General features: G+C 38.0%; 1 protein-coding gene across 1 annotated transcript in view; it reads left to right on the top strand.

Moving 5' to 3' along the window:
* The first annotated feature begins 1987 nt into the window (after positions 1-1987).
* LOC149233842 (7-methylxanthine methyltransferase ICS1-like) overlaps positions 1988-18275 on the top strand; it is a 67328-nt gene continuing 51040 nt past the window's right edge. Inside the window, exons 1-2 of the mRNA XM_089382310.1 lie at positions 1988-2126; positions 2214-2624. Coding sequence (XP_089238436.1) covers positions 2049-2126; positions 2214-2624 — 489 coding nt within the window. The 5' untranslated portion in view covers positions 1988-2048. The remainder of the gene's footprint in view (positions 2127-2213; positions 2625-18275) is intronic.

Here is an 18275-nt window from a genome sequence, read left to right as displayed (position 1 = left end):
AAAGGTTGATATATATGCGGGCGTATGGGTTTTATAAAGGATTAAAGAGGGTTTTAATTCCCGATAGAAGGAATTAGAAGGAAGGCTTTAATAAAGGTTACGAAGGGTTAAATAGTCCCGATAGGAGGTTTTGGCGGGGTGATTGAGTTCTGATACAAAGGAACCGATGACAAAGGGGCCTTAACCATGTATGGTTGAAGATTTGACTCTTTGTGAGTCAAATACTTGGGACATATGTATGTATGCATATTTATGCATACTGTGGGTATGTGCGGGGGTAACCCTGCATCAATGTGCTAGCACAATCTTAGCTGGGATAGTCATCATCCTTCTTCTCTATGCTGATGATATTGTTATTCTCGTAAGGTGCCCATCTGATCTTGATAAGCAACTTAGACTTCTTAAGGATTTCTACTCTGCCATGGGTATGACTATTAACACTAACAAAACAAAAGTTATGATTATCAAATCTGAGAAGGATACTTACGCTAATGTTATGTATGACAATAGTAACTTGGAGGAAGTGTCTTCTTACAAGTGCCTAGGAATTGATATTCATCACAAGGTCAACTAGAACTATAGCATTGAGAAAAGGACTAATAGGGTGTGGAAAGCTTATTTTGGTCTTGAAAAATAATTCTAAAACGACAAACCTCGTAATGTGGGATAGAAAGAAGTTCCACTTTAAAACTTTAGTCACTCCTGTTATCTTATATGGATGTGAGGTTTGGGGTTGTAGCATCTCTAGAGAATCCTGGATAAAGATTGAGCAAATCCAAAAGCATTTTATAACGTATAAACTCAAAATTAAAAGCAATACACCATATCCTATTCTCCTTATAGAAGTGGGTCTTTCCCCTATCGAGAGCCTAGCTATGACTAGGCTTATGTTATACAAGCACAACCTCAATAACATAGGAGACATAACATAGGAGACCACAGACTCCCTAAGCTAGTTTTAAATTCCAGCCAAAACCACCTAATCTTTGTTGTAGTACTGACCTTCCTAGCCTTTTACGATGTCAAAATTATAGTGAGCTCGCGAGGCTTCTCTCCAAGATTTATGAGCATAACAATAAAATCTTAAATCAAAATAAATAATTTGTGTCTTTAGCTGTGATAGACCAAAGTTTGGTTTTAGTGGACATCAACCACCATCATCATCATCAATATAATTGTGCAATATTTATAATTTTTCATACATAAAATTTAAACATAATTATTTTAAATAAAAATATAACCCATCAAAAATAAAAATTATTATTGTATATATCGTATTCCATCAAATAAATGATATAAATTCAATAAATACAAAGTATAATAAAATAAAATATTCTTTATTTCTAAAAACCGATATTTACGCAATTAAAGGACGATGGGGCTTCAATTTCAAATTAAAAGAAGATGATAGAGCGGTTCACCACTCACATTATATAAAAATCAAATAACTGCATCAGTCATCTTCACACAATGGTATTTTATTATAATATGATATATTATAATTATAAGGATTGAACTACATATTTAAACCAACAACGTTAACATTTTTTTGAAACTGTATGCACGCGAGGGGAAAGCGGTGTTTTCCAAAATTTTTAATGGATTCTGACTCAAACAAATCTCACGGAATTGTCGTAAGGGTAACCTCGTAAATCACTCACAGAAGCTAGATGCTATAAAATTTCACAATATGGGTAGGCTTCCATAGATTAAGAAGTCCGTTTTGACTGAAATTTTCACGTAGGGTGTCGTGGAGCTGATATGTGGGATAACTGATAAGAAAAACCAAAAAATCCAGAGGCATTCTTCTAGAAGTTTGAAGAGTTGATATGTGGGATAACTGATAAGAAAAACCAAAAAATCCAGAGGCATTCTTCTAGAAGTTTGAAAGTTCCACGGCATGGGAAAATTGAATTTGATGCCCATCCGTTTGCTGGAAAATTGTGCTTTATTTACCAACCTCCCTGTTGTGTCAATTGGTTCGATCTGTGATTGCAAGGAGTGTTTTATTGGTTTGATTTGTGGTTGCAAAGAGGATAGGGATCCATATGGAGATGGAGAGAGTGTTTCATATGAACGCTGGCCTCGGAGATTCCAGCTATGCCCAAAATTCGATTCTATTACAGGTTTGGAATTTCAATCCATCATTTTTTTGCTTCTACATCATTGATAAGTATTTTCTAACGATTGATATTCACGACGCAATATTGCAGAGGAGTGGGTTAGAAATTGCAAAGCCTATTTTGGAGGAAACCATTTTATCAATGAACATGATTATGGAATGCAACACGTTTTGCGTTGCTGACCTTGGTTGTTCGTCGGGCCCCAATGCTCTCTTCACCGCCCAAAATATAACGCAGGCCCTCAAAGCCAAATATAGGGCTGCGGGAATTCCTCTTCCGCAGTGTCAAGTATTCTTCAACGATCTTCCTACTTCAGATTTCAACTCACTCTTTAAAATTCTGCCTTCTCTTTCAGTAGATACTGATTATCAGAATGAAGAGGGAGTCGCGGACAGATCATATTTTGCAGCAGGCGTACCAGGTTCGTTCTACGGCAGGCTATTTCTAGATCAGACTCTCCATTTCATTCATTCTTCGTTTGGGCTTCACTGGCTTTCCCAGGTATGTTTTCACATATATATAATGTTGGGTATTTTTAAATGGGAAAATACCAAAAACCAACAAGCAAATACCACAGAGCCAATGCTCTGTTTCATTTCTTCCAGGACCTTTGCACAGGGAAGCTATTAAAAGCAAAATGACTCAACAGTCTATTACACAGCCATAACAAATAGTTTTATTGCTTAAAAAACAAAAACTATTACAACTTTCATCCTCTGCGCAGAGAGGGATTCACTGGGAGACCTCTGTCTCTCTCACTGGTTACTCCATTGCTGTGGAAATTTACACAGTCATCTGTTTTACAATGGGGGCAAAAACAACATTACATCCCCTGTTTCATATGTTTTCGCACTGCTGTGCGTTCTATTCATTTCTATAAAAAGTAGCGCGCAGGCTCTTCTCCATTCTGTTCTTCATGAACACTCGGTCGCGCAGACTCCTCTGTTCTTTTCTTTGTTTCTCTTGCAACTCCCGCGGGGGCACACAATGCTCTCTGTTCTTCAATGGCCAAGTCAAAACATTACAGCCCTCTCTCTAATATCTCGCACTGCTGTGCGTTCAAATACAACTCCATGAACAAAAAAAATGTGCACGGGCTCAACACCATTACTATGCCTCTGTTCTGTATGCAATACCGTGCGCAGCCTCAATGCACACCATACATCACAATACAAAAAAAACTTCTCTGCGTGCGCAGGCACCATATACACCACGCCAACATTGTCAACTGCAGGACGCAGGCATGCATTTACAACATATATAAAAACATATAAAAATGGGACGTGTGCCCATCACCATATTAAACATATGCCCATGACCATAATAAAGACCGCCACCCAATTCTACGTAGGCACATTAAAAACCATTAACTTCATCACCTATAGCGGTCAACGCAAAAAGACTTTCAATCCACGCAAAAACTTGATTTGACGCGGGCGGAGGGCAACTTCGGAAATCGACGGCTGAGATCGCGCGCCCTGATCACTTGGCTGATCCAACGAGGTTCGCACACCAACCTCGGGCAAAACAAACGGACTTTAGCGTCTGGGGAAAGCTGTTTCGGCTGTTGTACAGGGGACGCGTGGCGCCATTTGATTGTGTTGGGTCCCCCTTCACGGATACCGCCTTCTGCGAATAGTGGTGCGGGGAGACCGGGCGGTTTTCCAAAAACTGCCCTGCGCTGTGCAGTTGGAATTACAATTTAACACTCCCCTTTAATTTCAACTGCTGGGCATTCAATCTTACCCAAACACTTCCTCACATAGAGGGATTCCTCAGTACTGGTGTTACAAAGATATCTTCCTCACATAGAGGAATTCACCAACTGCTTCTGATGCAGTTCACAAACAAACAAAGTTGTCTTCCTCTTAATAGAGGGATTAACCTGAAACTGTGCTTAAGAGCACCTTCCTCATGACAGAGGGATTCACCATGTGACTGTGCTTAAGAGCACCTTCCTCATGACAGAGGGATTCACCATTACAATGTGCTGAAGAGCACCTTCCTCTTGATAGAGGGATTTACCAAATGACTGCTTCAAATGCAGTTCCAAAACAAACAATCACTGCACTGCTGTGTGTGCAAACTCATTACAATGTTCTTTTATGTTGCTGCATATTCTCTGCTGCACTGTTGTGCCATCTTCTTTACTGTGTCTACCCCACATTGCTGTGTCTACACTTGTTGTTGTGTTGCTGCTACAATTTGCACTGTTGTGTGCACATGCACTTGGCACTTCATTCTCCACGAAAAAAAAAATTAACACGGGCTGCTGCCTTTTCTTATGCACCCTTGCTTCACACAATCTTCAACTTCATTCATTTTATTTTCACAACGCACTACTGTGCAATCCCTTTCAATTTTCTGCTGCCTCACACATTCTCATTCATTCCATGTGCATTAAAACTATGCGCTGCCCCTGTTTTTCTTTATGCATTTCTATGCATATTGCATTATAAAAAAAATTCAAACTGTTGTTTTATATTTTGTCTTCCCACTGCTATGAGGGTCTCCATGCTCTGCATACTTTTCTTCTTGCGCTGCTGCTCTTTACATTTGAACGTTGTCCCCTTTTCTTCTCTGCTTTTATGGCAGATTTAACTTCACATCTTTCCCTTATCAAAAGGTCTTCATCAATGAGTGACTGTTAATACAGTTCAGTAAACAAAAATGACAAGCTCCCCTTTAATGTATGCTTGTCTTCTTTTGGCAAGTTTTCTCAAAACAAACTTAGATCAGCTGCGTTGCTTAAGGGGCTTTCACACTGTATTTCTTTTCTTCTCCATACTTGTGTAACTTTCTTCTTTTGCATGGGTCTAGCTTGTGTAAGAGCCCATCTTAAGTTAAAATCCCGTGCCATATGCCCAATGTTATGACACTTGAAACATTCAACATTTTTCATGAATAACATTTCATGATTTCTTCTAAAATTGTTTCTTGGAGGTTGTCGAAGACCACAACATTTATCTTTATGAAATGCTCTACAGTCTTTTGCCATATGACCAAAGTTTGAACATGCATAACAATAACCATAAAATGAACTTTGGTACCTGGGAGATGGAGGTTTCCTTGATGCACTTCTGAAGCCTTGCTGCCTTGAGATCCTTTGATGATCACCATTGCCTCTTGCCTTTTTGCCATCAGCTACATTTCTTCTTGGAGCTGGTTTTCTGCTTGGGGCAGGATTTCTTCTATTGCAGCCTTCATTTTTCTCCTTGCCTTTGCTGGAACTAGGAGCATCACCATTTCTTTCTGGCTTCTTCACATCTCCTTTGCTTAAAGCATCCTCATCCTTGTTTGAGGGTTCACCTACATACCCAAGTCCTGATTTATCAGATGGAGATCTATGATAGCTGAGCATGTCATCCAAAGCTTGAGAGCTCTTCATGATCTTGTTCATTCCTTCAACCTTCTTCCTGAGGAGGACAATCTCTTCTTCTAACTTTTCACATTCATTATTTTTCTTTGCTAGTTGTCCCTCAGTTTCTTCCTTGCTACGAGTAGCTTAAGCTACTACTATTTTGAAGGAGATAATATCTGTCTTCATTTTGGAGATTTCCGCTTGACTGCTCTCCATTTTCTTTTCAACTCCTTGTGCCTGCTTCCTGGCTTCTTGTAGTTCGGACTTAAGGGAGGAGACCTCTACCTTGTACCGTCCAATCTCTTCCATAAGTTTGTTCACTCTCTTGTGTCTTTGTTCAAGTTGACTTGTCAAGACATCTGCCTGCTTCTTTGCACTATTCAGCTGATTTGTCATGGATATGACTTTTTCATGATGTTTCCTCTTGCATTGGTCAACCTCCTTCTTAAGCTTGGCAAGCTCTTCATCCCTTTCTTTTACTTGAAGCTTGATGAGATCAAGCTTTTCATTCTCAGCTTCTATGATGGGTTCTTCTTGACTCATTGTCATGGTCAGTGCTCCCTTTGCATTAAGGTCATGCAGTCTATCCCATATATCCTTTGCTGATGTGTATTTTCCTAGATTCCTCTTCACTGAATCAGGGAGTCCATCCAAGATAATCTTTGCTGCCTGTGCATCATACTCCATGGATTCTTTATCCATCTTGCTGTCATCAATCACTGACTCCCAGAATTCAATCCCCTCAGACATTAGGAAAGCCCTCATCTTTATTTCCCATACATCAAAGTTTCCATCAAACTTTGGGGTTTCAAATAAAATGTATTCAAATAAATTGTCTTCTATTTTAATAGAGGAGGGAGACACATTTTTAACAGGCCTGGAGGCTTTCTTCTTTGACCTTGCCATTCTTAACTAGGCTTCAAATACTTGACTGTGTGTTTTTTTTTTTAAATCACTGACTGTTCCTTTAACAGTAACAGAAAGGAAAGATTTGAAAAATACCTTAACTCTTTTGGCTGAGTCTTCACACTGCTAGAGAAGTTTGACTGCTGCAACCACACCTTCCTTCAGCTTCTTTGAGCCTTCAAAGAGCCTGGACTAGCTCTGATACCACTGTTGGGTATTTTTAAATGGGAAAATACCAAAAACCAACAAGCAAATACCACAGAGCCAATGCTCTGTTTCATTTCTTCCAGGACCTTTGCACAGGGAAGCTATTAAAAGAAAAATGACTCAACAGTCTATTACATAGCCATAACAAATAGTTTTATTGCTTAAGAAACAAAAACTATTACAACTTTCATCCTCTGCGCAGAGAGGGATTCACTGGGAGACCTCTGTCTCTCTCACTGGTTACTCCACTGCTGTGGAAATTTACACAGTCATCTGTTTTACAATGGGGGCAAAAACAACATTACATCCCCTGTTTCATATGTTTTCGCAATGCTGTGCGTTCTATTCATTTCTATAAAAAGTAGCGCGCAGGCTCTTCTCCATTCTGTTCTTCATGAACACTCGGTCGCGTAGACTCCTCTGTTCTTTTCTTTGTTTCTCTTGCAACTCCCGTGGGGGCACACAATGCTCTCTGTTCTTCAATGGCCAAGTCAAAACATTACAGCCCTCTCTCTAATATCTCGCACTGTTGTGCGTTCAAATACAACTCCATGAATAAAAAAAATGTGCACGGGCTCAACACCATTACTATGCCTCTGTTCTGTATGCAATACCGTGTGCAGCCTCAATGCACACCATACATCACAATACAAAAAAAAACTTCTCTGCGTGCGCAGGCACCATATATACCACGCCAACATTGTCAACTGCAGGACGCAGGCATGCATTTACAACATATATAAAAACATATAAAAATGGGACGTGTGCCCATCACCATATTAAACATATGCCCATGACCATAATAAAGACCGCCACCCAATTCTACGTAGGCACATTAAAAACCATTAACTTCATCACCTACAGCGGTCAACGCAAAAAGACTTTCAATCCACGCAAAAACTTGATTTGACGCGGGCGGAGGGCAACTTCGGAAATCAACGGCTGAGATCGGGCGCCCTGATCACTTGGCTGATCCAACGAGGTTCGCACACCAACCTCGGGCAAAACAAACGGACTTTAGCGTCCGGGGAAAGCTGTTTCGGCTGTTGTACAGGGGACGCGTGGCGCCATTTGATTGTGTCGGGTCCCCCTTCACGGATACCGCCTTCTGCGAATAGTGGTGCGGGGAGACCGGGCGGTTTTCCGAAAACTGCCCTGCGCTGTGCAGTTGGAATTACAATTTAACATATAATTTACTAGAATAAGTATAACTTAGTCTGGAGTCTCAGGTTAGTTTTCGTCTATATGATCAGGCTCCCGCTGAGATTTTGGAGAAAAATTCAGCGACATGGAACAAGGGAAAAATATTCTGCGAAGGAGGATCTCGGGCAGTCGGGGAAGCGGAAAGAATGCAATTGAAAATTGTTTCCAAAATGGAATTTTTTTCTAATAAAAATTGTGAATGGAAAAGATTTAAAAATTTTCAAAAATGCTTTGTTGCAAAAGAAATAAGAATCATATTAAACTATAAACATAACATAAATCATATTTTTGTTATTGTTTTATTTTTTCCTTTATAGTATTAAATATTTTTAATTATTACTAAGGGTTGAAGCTTTATATTTAAAGTGGCAACCACTCGCGCTCTTTGAGCATTCATTTTGTCAAGTTTTCAATGGATGGATATAAAAATATGATATAAAATAAACTTTTAATTTGGACAATAAATAAAATTAATAGTACACAAGAATCAACATACTAGTTGTAAATTAATCTATTAAAGTATGGTAACAACATATATTATATTTTAGGGAAGCAATGCACTAGTCATGTAATGCTTCATACAAGTGCAAAAATATTCAACTAAATACATTTTAGTTAAATTGTTTGTTAAAAAGATATGTATTTTTTTGTATATTAATATTTATGGTACCACTTGATTCCATTCAAATGCATTTTTAAGAAAAATGTCCACAGCATTCATATTATTGAGATGAAAATCAAAATGTAACACATGATTATCTATAAAGAGCTTTAATTATCATAAAAATGGAATAGTTTCACACTCAACTTGTGTGCTCTAAATATGTTTAGTAGGAAATTGTGATCTATTATTGAAATTAACATTAAAAAAATTATGTTAGAAACTAAGGTTAATAAAAACAATGAACTTTTCATTATAAATACATTCAAGAACCTGAATATGCAGTTGTCATGTTGTCACTTGAAAATAAATTTGTATTGTTTTTCTTATCCTTGTTATGAACACGAGCACATGTATTTAAAACCAATATTTCATATTTGTCATCTGAAAGGTCCTTCATTTTTCTAAAGCTAATTCAATTCCATCAGTTTTTTTCATGTCACCTTTTAAATTCATCCACGACTAAAAATATCCAAAAGTTTACACATGATCACTTCATATTTTTTTTTGTATTCTTTAATACTAGGATCATTATCTCTTCCATAAAATAACATCTTAACAAAAATAGAATTATGGTTTTAATGATAACCACTTACTTTTCAATAGAGTGCCTTGAGGTAACTAGATGGAAAGGGGCATAATATCGTATATACTCAACTGATTTTCTATATGACCTCGATTATGAAATGTCATACTCACTTTACAACTAATGGTAGTATTTTGATGGAAATCTAATTTATCCCCTGAAATATATTTGATATACAAATTCTACAACTATTTTTGGAAAATACTTTATATAGATAATTTTAAATCAATTATATCTCCACATTTCAGACCTCCTTGATGCAGAACATCTTACACTTGAAATTGGAAAAAAATTGGAATGCGGAAGGAATTAGATTCTTTTATTTTATTAGTAAATTAGCTTTGTTTTAGTTTAAAGATTAAAAAGTTTGGATATGAATGATGTTAAAAAAAATAGGAAATCTTATTCGGTTATATGGAAGTAGTTTTGTATTAAGTTTAGTAAAATAGACTAGATTTGTGGGAGGAATAATATGAAGAAAGCTAAGACTTTGTGGAAAAAAGCATGGAGCTTAGATTCCTTTTTGGAAAATTCAAACACATCCAAATTTTAGTAATGATAGAAGAAGAATTATATATTTTTATCTATGAATGTATATATCGAGTTTTTGCAATTCGGAAAAAAATAAAGAATATATATGTTAGAAATTTGTTGGAGATTTTGTGAATTGAAAATGTATTTTGAAAGTGAGAATGAGTTAGTGTTTCTTGCACACTCCATCCATTAATATTGTTGCAGGTTAGGAAGGATCTAGAATCAATTATTGATATTAGAGATATGACACATAGAAAAAAAAGTGTGAAATGACATTGCACGCTCAGTGGGGAAGACGAGGTCAAAGGGGATGACTAATAGATGATGCTGGAGATAAGGAGGACATGGGACATGTCCAAGATATGCTAGAAGCCTTAGAGATGAACATGCAAAGAGATCCAGAGACTGGAGACATCAGTGTATCTGAGGAAGAGTCTCCAGCAGAAGATGAAGAACATATTAGAGAGCCTGCAAAAAATTAAATTGACGAGGTTAATAATTGGGGGCCATTTCGAGGCCTAAAATGGATATACCTACCTACATTGGTAGCTTGGAACAAGAATAAATAATATATTGGATCAATGCTTTAGATAAGAATTTTGAGTGCGAGGAGGTAGATGATAACAAACAAGTGAAGTTTGTTGTTACTAGATTGAAAGGAAACACAACTCTTAGGTGGGATGAAGTCCAAGAAAAAAGAGAAGAAATAACAAAGCTAAGATCAAAAGCTGGAGCAGAATGGTGGCAAAGATGAAATGTGATTTTTTTCCCAACTATTACCAGTTGTATTTATTTAGGAAAATGCAAAACTTGAAACAAATGTCATTGATTGTCAAAGAGTATACTAAAGAATTTTACAAGGTAAATATTAGAGCATGATACATTGAAGAAACACTTGAAAAGGTTTCTAGGTATATCAATGGGTTGTAGTTCAAGATTGAAGATGAGTTTAGCCTATTTTCACCTAGAACTGTAGAATATTCTTACCAATTCACCTTGAAAGCAGAGGAAATTGGCTAGAAAGTAATGCTAATGGAATAGAGGGAGGAATCATGTAAGGGGAAGAGGAAAAACCAACTACTGGGAGAAAACTCAGCCTCCAAAGGAAGGCGAACGTAGTTCAAGCAGTCATCCATGAGGAGGAGGTGAATAAAGAAGAAGAAGGCCTTTCTCCATAAGACTTGCTCAAGGAAGCAGCTAGCAAGTTCAATAATAAAAATGTGGGAAATTGGGACATATGTCATGAGATTCTCAAGAAAATAACCCTATAAGCCAAAGAGGAGAAACTATAGGGGAAGCACAAGAATAAAATGTAGCTGCTGTTATGAATGAAGAAATGCCATAGCTAAGAGAATCATTATTGATTAAAAGAATATTGATTAAGTCTGAAAGGAAGTTAAGGAACTAGCACAAAGAAAAAAATTATGTAGAACCACATGCAAATCAAGATGCACATGTTGCAAAGTAGTGATTGACAGTGGTAGCACAGATAACTCGGTCTCCACAGAAATGGTAGAGAAGTTGGGGCTACAGGGAATAGCACATCCCACACCTTACAAGGTGTCTTGGCTACAAAAAGGCCATCAAATATTGGTGAATGAGTAGTCTAAAGTAGAGTTCCAAATTGGTAATTATAGGGATGAGGTATTATGTGATATAATGTCAATGGATGTATGCCATGTGTTTTTGGGAGGCCATCGAAGTATGACATGAAATCCATTCATGATGCTAGGAAGAACACGTACATTCTTAAGAAAATGGACAAAACCATCTGCTAGTACCTTTGGAGGATAAGGATCCACAAGAGGAAGCTATTCCTAGTGTGCTACTTATGGATGGGAAGGAACTGCTGCAAGAGCTCAAAACGAAAGAAGAAATTCATTTTTCTTTGATTGGTATGCCCAAAATAATTCTTAACAACACAAGTTTAAATGAGTTACCTGAAGAAGTGAAGTTTATGTTGGATGACTTTGCAGATATAATTGTAGATGATTTTCCAAATAATTTTCCTCATTTTAGAAACATTAGTTATCATATAGATCTAATTCTTGGGGTAGGTATTCTGAATAAAGAAATATACGACATGACTCCACAAGAATATAAAGAGATAAATAAACAGGTGCAGGCATTGTGTGACAAAGGATTAATAAAGGAGAGATTAAGTCCATGTGTTGTCCCCACCATGCTTATCCTAAAGAAATATGGTTGATGGAGAATGTATAGTGATTGAAGGGCCATCAATAAAATTACAATCAAGTATAGATTTCCACTTCCCCACATTGAAGATCTATTGATTATTTTAGTGGCGCTAGGTATTTTTCTAAAATTGATGTGAAGAGTGGTTGTAAACATATTAGAATTAGAGAGGGACATGAATGGAAAACAAATTTCAAAACAAGCGATGGGTTGTATGAGTGGTTGGTAATGTATTTTGGCCTTACGAAAGCACCTAACAAATTTATGAGATTAATTAATGAAGTCTCGAAAGAGTTTTTAGGTAAATTTGTTATTGTTTATTTGGATGACATTTTTGTTTATAACCAAACAAAAGAAAAGCATCTCAAGATAATCAAATTAGCTTTGAGCACCTTATGGCAAGAGAATTTGTTAATAAATTTAAATAAATGTAGCTTCATCAAGAATGAGCTAGTATACCTGGGATTTGTGATTTCGAAAGAAGGATTTAATATGGATCTAGATAAAGTGAAGGAAATAATTAACTAGTGTATTCCAAGGAATGTGTTTTTGGTAAGAAGCTTTCATGGTCTTACAAGACGCTACTGAAAGTTTGTAAACCATTTCAATAGTTTGTGTGCACCCATTGTTGAGACAATTAAGGAGAATAAGAAACCATTTTTTGCTAATGCAAGAGTCGGACCTTCCAATTCATTAATCATAAAATAAAGTACATAAAATACATCAATTCTCGCATGGTCGTTGACTATGGAGATGTCCCATCAAAACTACTTCCTACCCCCTACCTCCAAACTCTACATTTCTCAAAAGAAAAATCCATGAGTTTGGACTCAGACCCAAAAAGAACAAATAGTTGTCTACATATAAAGGTAACACATTCACCTGATTTCTTAAACTTTAAATCAGTTGCCCGTGCGATGAGCCTCTTGACCCCCAGGATACACTTTTCCCTACAAACCTAGCCTGCCTCTTTAATCTTGACCGATGAACCTTACCGTTCGATCCAACGGCTGTAGGCCAAATCACAATGATAAGCTGTTCACCATTTACCGCAAGGGTCCGCAAACCTACACGAGCGATCTAATTCGTTGATTCGCTTTGTGAGATCCGACAGTAGAGATTGAAATCACACTCACCTACATTCCTAGAAATTAGCGTGTGATGAGGGTGGTTTTCCTCCCGTCCCCACCACCACATGGAGCACATTGAGTGGGATCGCTCCCGAAAGGGAAATACCACTTCTTGCTTGTGAGGGCCGCAATCACCTGAAAACCACTCAAGCCACGATAAAAAGAGCAAAACTGAAAGATCTTTGGTTTCATTGTTTCTGAAAGTCCCCTGCTCTCAACTCTTCGCATCGTCAACCCTCCTTGACCCAATGCATAAAGAAGTCACCGCCATCCTTCCTGTAATCCTTGAAACCCTTTCGTCCTTGCTAATACAACTGGAGACTTCAATGGACCAATTAATCTGAGATTCACTGGTTGACCTCTCCAAACTACTTTCAAAAGACCCCATTGTGAGCCAAGCTCTGAACAAACAACTGCTAGTTAACTGTACCTGCCTCCATGGCTCTTTTAAGGAACATTAGCGTGTCTTCATTTGCTTGGTTTTGACACTCCGTCTTTAATCTGTTTCAAGGGAGCTCTCACCAGTTCATCACCACCCTATTATCTGTGCAGATTGCTCCTTGATTGGCTAGCAAATCTGCTAGTTTATTGTCCTTTCTTCACACATGTGCAAAATTGACTGTTCTCAGGCTCTGTAGATGACTGTGTATCTGTTGGAAGACTTGAATTAGCCTCCAGTTTTTAGAGGCCTTTTCTGGTCTTGTTCCCCAACTTATTCTCTTGACTGAGTTAATGATCAACTTGGAGTCAGCTTCAATGATCGTATTTTGGCGATTTTCCTGAACCAGGACCTCAAGACATTGTTCCATGGCCATTAACTCTGCCATGTTGTTGGTTTCCTTTCCTAAGTGACCATGGAAGATAAGCAGAATACTTCCATTATCATCCCTTAACACCCCTCCATGGCCTGCCGTGCCTAGATTACCTTTAGGAGCCCCATCAATGTTGAATTTTAGAAAGCCCTTAGGGGGGGGGATGCTAGAAGTCTAACTTAGGATCCACAATTAAAAATTTCCTGACTAAGCCCTAAGGAACGAGTTCCTAAAACTCTAGCTTACAGAGAATCCTCCAATTTGTGGCAAAAGGGGGATTTGAAGGGAGATTTCAAACTATAGTGCCAATCGTTTCCTTAATCTATCTTAGGATCAAATCATAGATACACTGGGAAGATTTCTTAACATTCTTGAAGATTCTATTGTTCCTTTCTTTCCAAACATTCCAAATAGTGAAGCTTGGTGTAAGTGCCCACGCTGAGCCTAGAACTTCATTGTTCGAAAAGTTCCTTCTCCATTTGGTGAGGGTATTGAAAAGACTTCCAATATCTTTGTCAGATTGTTGGAAGATAGAGGCAAAAGAATCCCATAATCTGGAAGTGAAAATGCAGTTGTTGAGAAGGTGTTCCATGGTCTCCTCTTGAGCCTCATAGAGTTGGCATCTAGAAGGCCCTATGACACCCCTCTTCCTAGTATTATCCCAAGTCAGGATTTTCCTGCACAGAACCAACCACAGAAAAAGTTTAATTTTCATCCATCCCAGATGCTTCCATAGGTTTTGCCAAATCCTATCTGGAGCATGGGAATCAAGTTCAAGGAGTATGAGTTTAGCTTCTTTGAGATTAAAGGTCCCCTCATTGTTGCTGCCCCATCTCAGCTAGTCATGCCCCCTTGAAACTAGAATTTTCCTTTGCTCTAACATTTTCATCAGTCTTTCGGCCTTAGTTTTTGGAGGACTGTCATTTCTAAGATCAAATTCCCTCCAGTTTCTCCATTTCCCTGAACTATTGGTTTGATCCCAAAAATCCTTAACCTTGGTGAGCTCCTTAATGTTTGTCTCTACTTTGAGGTCCTTCAAATCCTCTTGTAATAGAATAGGTTCTTGTTGCCATCTATCCTCCCAAAATAAGGCTAAGTCTCCCTCTCTAATTTCCCAGAAGCTGTTATCTTGAATTAAGCCTCTGTTATCCCAGGCTTTGTTCCAAATATGAGATCCTCTTATATTACCATCCATCCTTATGCGGTCATTATCTGGCCAAGAGCTTGTGTATTTTTCTTTCCAAGTGATAGCCCATTGTGCTTCTGGTTCCTTTATCCATCGCCACCATAGTTTTTCCCCTAGCACCTTGCTTATAATCTCAGGATTGTCTAGTCCAAGATCCCCGTGGTTTTTGGGTTTGCAAATTTTTTCCCATGAAACTAAGGCTCATTTCTTCTTTTCTTCCCCCTTGCCCCAAAGAAAGTCTCTTTGTATGTTTCTCATTTGATGCATGACTCCTTTAGGCACAGGGATAGCTGAAAGCATAAAGATTGGGATTGATTGTAGAGCAGCCTTTGTGAGGACCAACCTGCTAGCCAAATTTAATGATCTCATAGTCCATTTCCTTGTTTTGTCTTGTAGCTTAGTAATCATCAGCTCCCAGATGCTCTTGTTTAACGGTTTTGCGGTTAATGGAACCCCCAGGTATTTCGAGGGGAGAGAATCTCTTTGAAAGCCCAGAATTCTCGATATGTTTCTATGAATAGCAATGTTAGTATTGAAGAAAAAAATCTTAGATTTGGAAAGATTAATTTCCATACCTGAGGCCATGGAAAAGTCACTGAGGATTTGTTTATAAGCAAGAGCTTCTTTGACTCTGGGAATTCCCTGCAGTATGGTGTCATCCACAAATTGTTGATGAGTCAAGGCCTGTCCATTGTCAGAGAGTGGTAGACCCTTGATATTACCAACTTCTTTTGCATGCTTGATAAACCTACCCAGTCCTTCCATTATGAGGATGAAGAGAAGGGGAGAGAGAGGGTCACCCTGCCTAAGGCCTCTGGAAGGAGTAAAAGTCTTTGAAGGAGAACCATTGACCATAATTGAAAAATTGGAAGAAGTTACCAAAGCTGGTATCCATCTTACCCAATTGTGGTCAAACCCGAAAGCAGTAAGAACTTTCCTGATATAGATCCAATTTAGCTTATCATAGGCTTTGGCTATGTCCAATTGCATGATCATTTTATCCTTTCTCTTGCTAGTAAGAGAGTGCACCACTTCATGTGCTTGGATGATGTTATTAAGAATTTTCCTTCCTTCCACATATCCAGATTGTTCCCCCAAAACTAGTGAAGGCAAGAGGGGTTTGAGTCTGTTTACAACCACTTTTGATATTATCTTGTAAACCACATTGCACAAAGCTATAGGTCTAAATCTATCAGGGGTTTTAGCCAGCTCCTATCTAGGGATTAGGGCTATAAAAGAGGTATTTAGAGCCTTCAAAATGGTTTTGTTCATTCTGGAATCTTCCACTACCTGCAGAATGTCCTGTTTGACAATATTCCAGCAAGCTTTGAAGAAGTCAACATTGAAACCATCCAGGCCTGGCGCCTTACCATTCTGCATTTATTTGAGAACCCCACTAACCTCCTCTTCGGTCACAGGCCTGTAAAGGTTGACATTATCCTCTCTGGATACCATTCTGGGTATATGTTTAGTGAAGTCCCGAATGTAGTGATCTCTTTCACAACAGGTTTCATGTGCTATGTTTTGAAAGTGCTGAACTAGAACTACTTCTATTTCTTCATGAGAATTGAGAATATTTCCTCTTTTATCCTTAATCAAAGAAATTCTATTATGTGCTCTGCTTTCCATGGTGGATTTGTGAAAAAATATGGTATTACATTCATCTTCTTCTAGCCACTGGACTCTCGATTTTTGTCTCCAAAATATTTCCTCTTGATTGCATAAATTCTCCCATTTGTGCTGATATTTGGTGGCTTGATCACTTCTGACTTTGTCATGGCCCTCTTTGATAAGGGTTTGGTTAAGCTCCTACATTCTGCCTTCAATAATTTTTTTCTCTTCAAAGATATTTCCAAATTCATTCTTGTTCCAATCTTTAAGCCGAAGCTTGATGTGTTTTAATCTTTTTTGTAGAAGGAACATTCTGGTTCCTTGAATGTTTAAATATTTTAACCACCACTTGGTTACGTTGCTAATGAAATCTGGGTGGGAAAGCTAGATATTCTCAAATATAAAAGGTCTGTTCCTGCAGGTACCAATGCCCTTAACCTCCAGTTGTATCGGCCAGTGATCTGAGCCTCCAAAGGGGAGCACTCTTGCTACCATTTCCTTGTCATTGAGCATAATATCCTCTGAGATTATGAATCTATCTAATTTTGAGGCTACCTGAGACTCTCCTCCTCTTTTGTTGTTCCAGGTGAAGATTCTGTTACTCATTACGATATCCACCAGCTTCATTTTATCAATAAAGGTTTGAAAAACTAAAGAGTCTTTGCCTAGAACTCTAGTTCCCCATTTTTTTTTCTGTAAGTGATTTAATCATGTTGAAATCACCCCCTAAGATCCAAGGTATTCCTACATGTCTGTCTCTAAGAGTATCCAGAGAGTTTATAAGCCTGAGTTTGTCACCCATTCTTTGAGGGCCATAAACTTTTGTTACCAGGTAGGTTTCCTTGTTTCCTACTGGTTGAATTACTATATATAAATAATCCCTAGATGCCTCTGCATCTATTAAGTCTATTTTTTTTGGATTCCAAAGAGTGAGAATACCTCCTGTTGTATTCTCTACTTTGACTTCCAGAAACTCAAATCTATCGAGCCATTTACTATGGATATCTCTTATCTTCTATAAGGAACACTTAGTTTCCTGAATGAAAATCACATCCGGAGATGCTTGTTTCATTCTATTACTCAGTAACCTTTGTTTCCTTTTACTACCTAGACCCCTGATATTCCAAGAAGTGAACTTCATAATTAAAGATTAGTAAAGGAGTAACTGGATAGGTCTTTCATCTTACCTGAATCTATCATTAGCTTTCCACATTCCATTAACAACTCATTCTGCTTTTTTCTGCCCCTTTTCTTTCCTGGGATTCTCAGTGCTAGTGCTATCGTGTTTTTCATCGTTTTCACTCCTTTGTTGCCTTGTCTATCTTTATGCTTTTTTCTTTCCACCCCTTTAGTCTGGGTTTTCCATAAAAACAGCTGTTGAACCCTATTGAACTCCTCTGTAGGTAACGAGTCTAACACTTCTTTGGTTCCTTGATTCAAAAAACCTTCTAAATCTAGGTTCTCTTTTTCAATAATTTCTTTGAGTTCATGGTCCTCCATTTCCATCTTGCTTTGGGTCATTTCATGATCCATCTCCTGTTTTGCATTGCTCATCATAAATTATTTTTGTTTTTTATTTTCTTGTATTTTTCATTGTCTTCTGCTTTCTCCTCCTCCACTGGGTTTCCTTCCTCTGCCTTATCTATTTCTATTGAACCTTTGTCTACTTCGAGGACTTGAAACATGTTCTGTCTAGCTTGCTGCCCTGCAACTTTACGTGTTCTTGGTCCTCGTTTGCCCCCTTTTCCTTTGTGTTCCA

This window comes from Pinus tabuliformis, chromosome J (assembly GCF_031772625.1).
Source record: "Pinus tabuliformis cultivar Carrire ecotype Pingquan chromosome J, CPIR1, whole genome shotgun sequence".
In the NCBI taxonomy this organism is placed as follows: Eukaryota; Viridiplantae; Streptophyta; class Pinopsida; order Pinales; family Pinaceae; genus Pinus; species Pinus tabuliformis.
The sequence above is the reverse complement of the archived record's forward strand: the minus strand, read 5'-3'. Positions and strand labels throughout refer to the sequence as shown.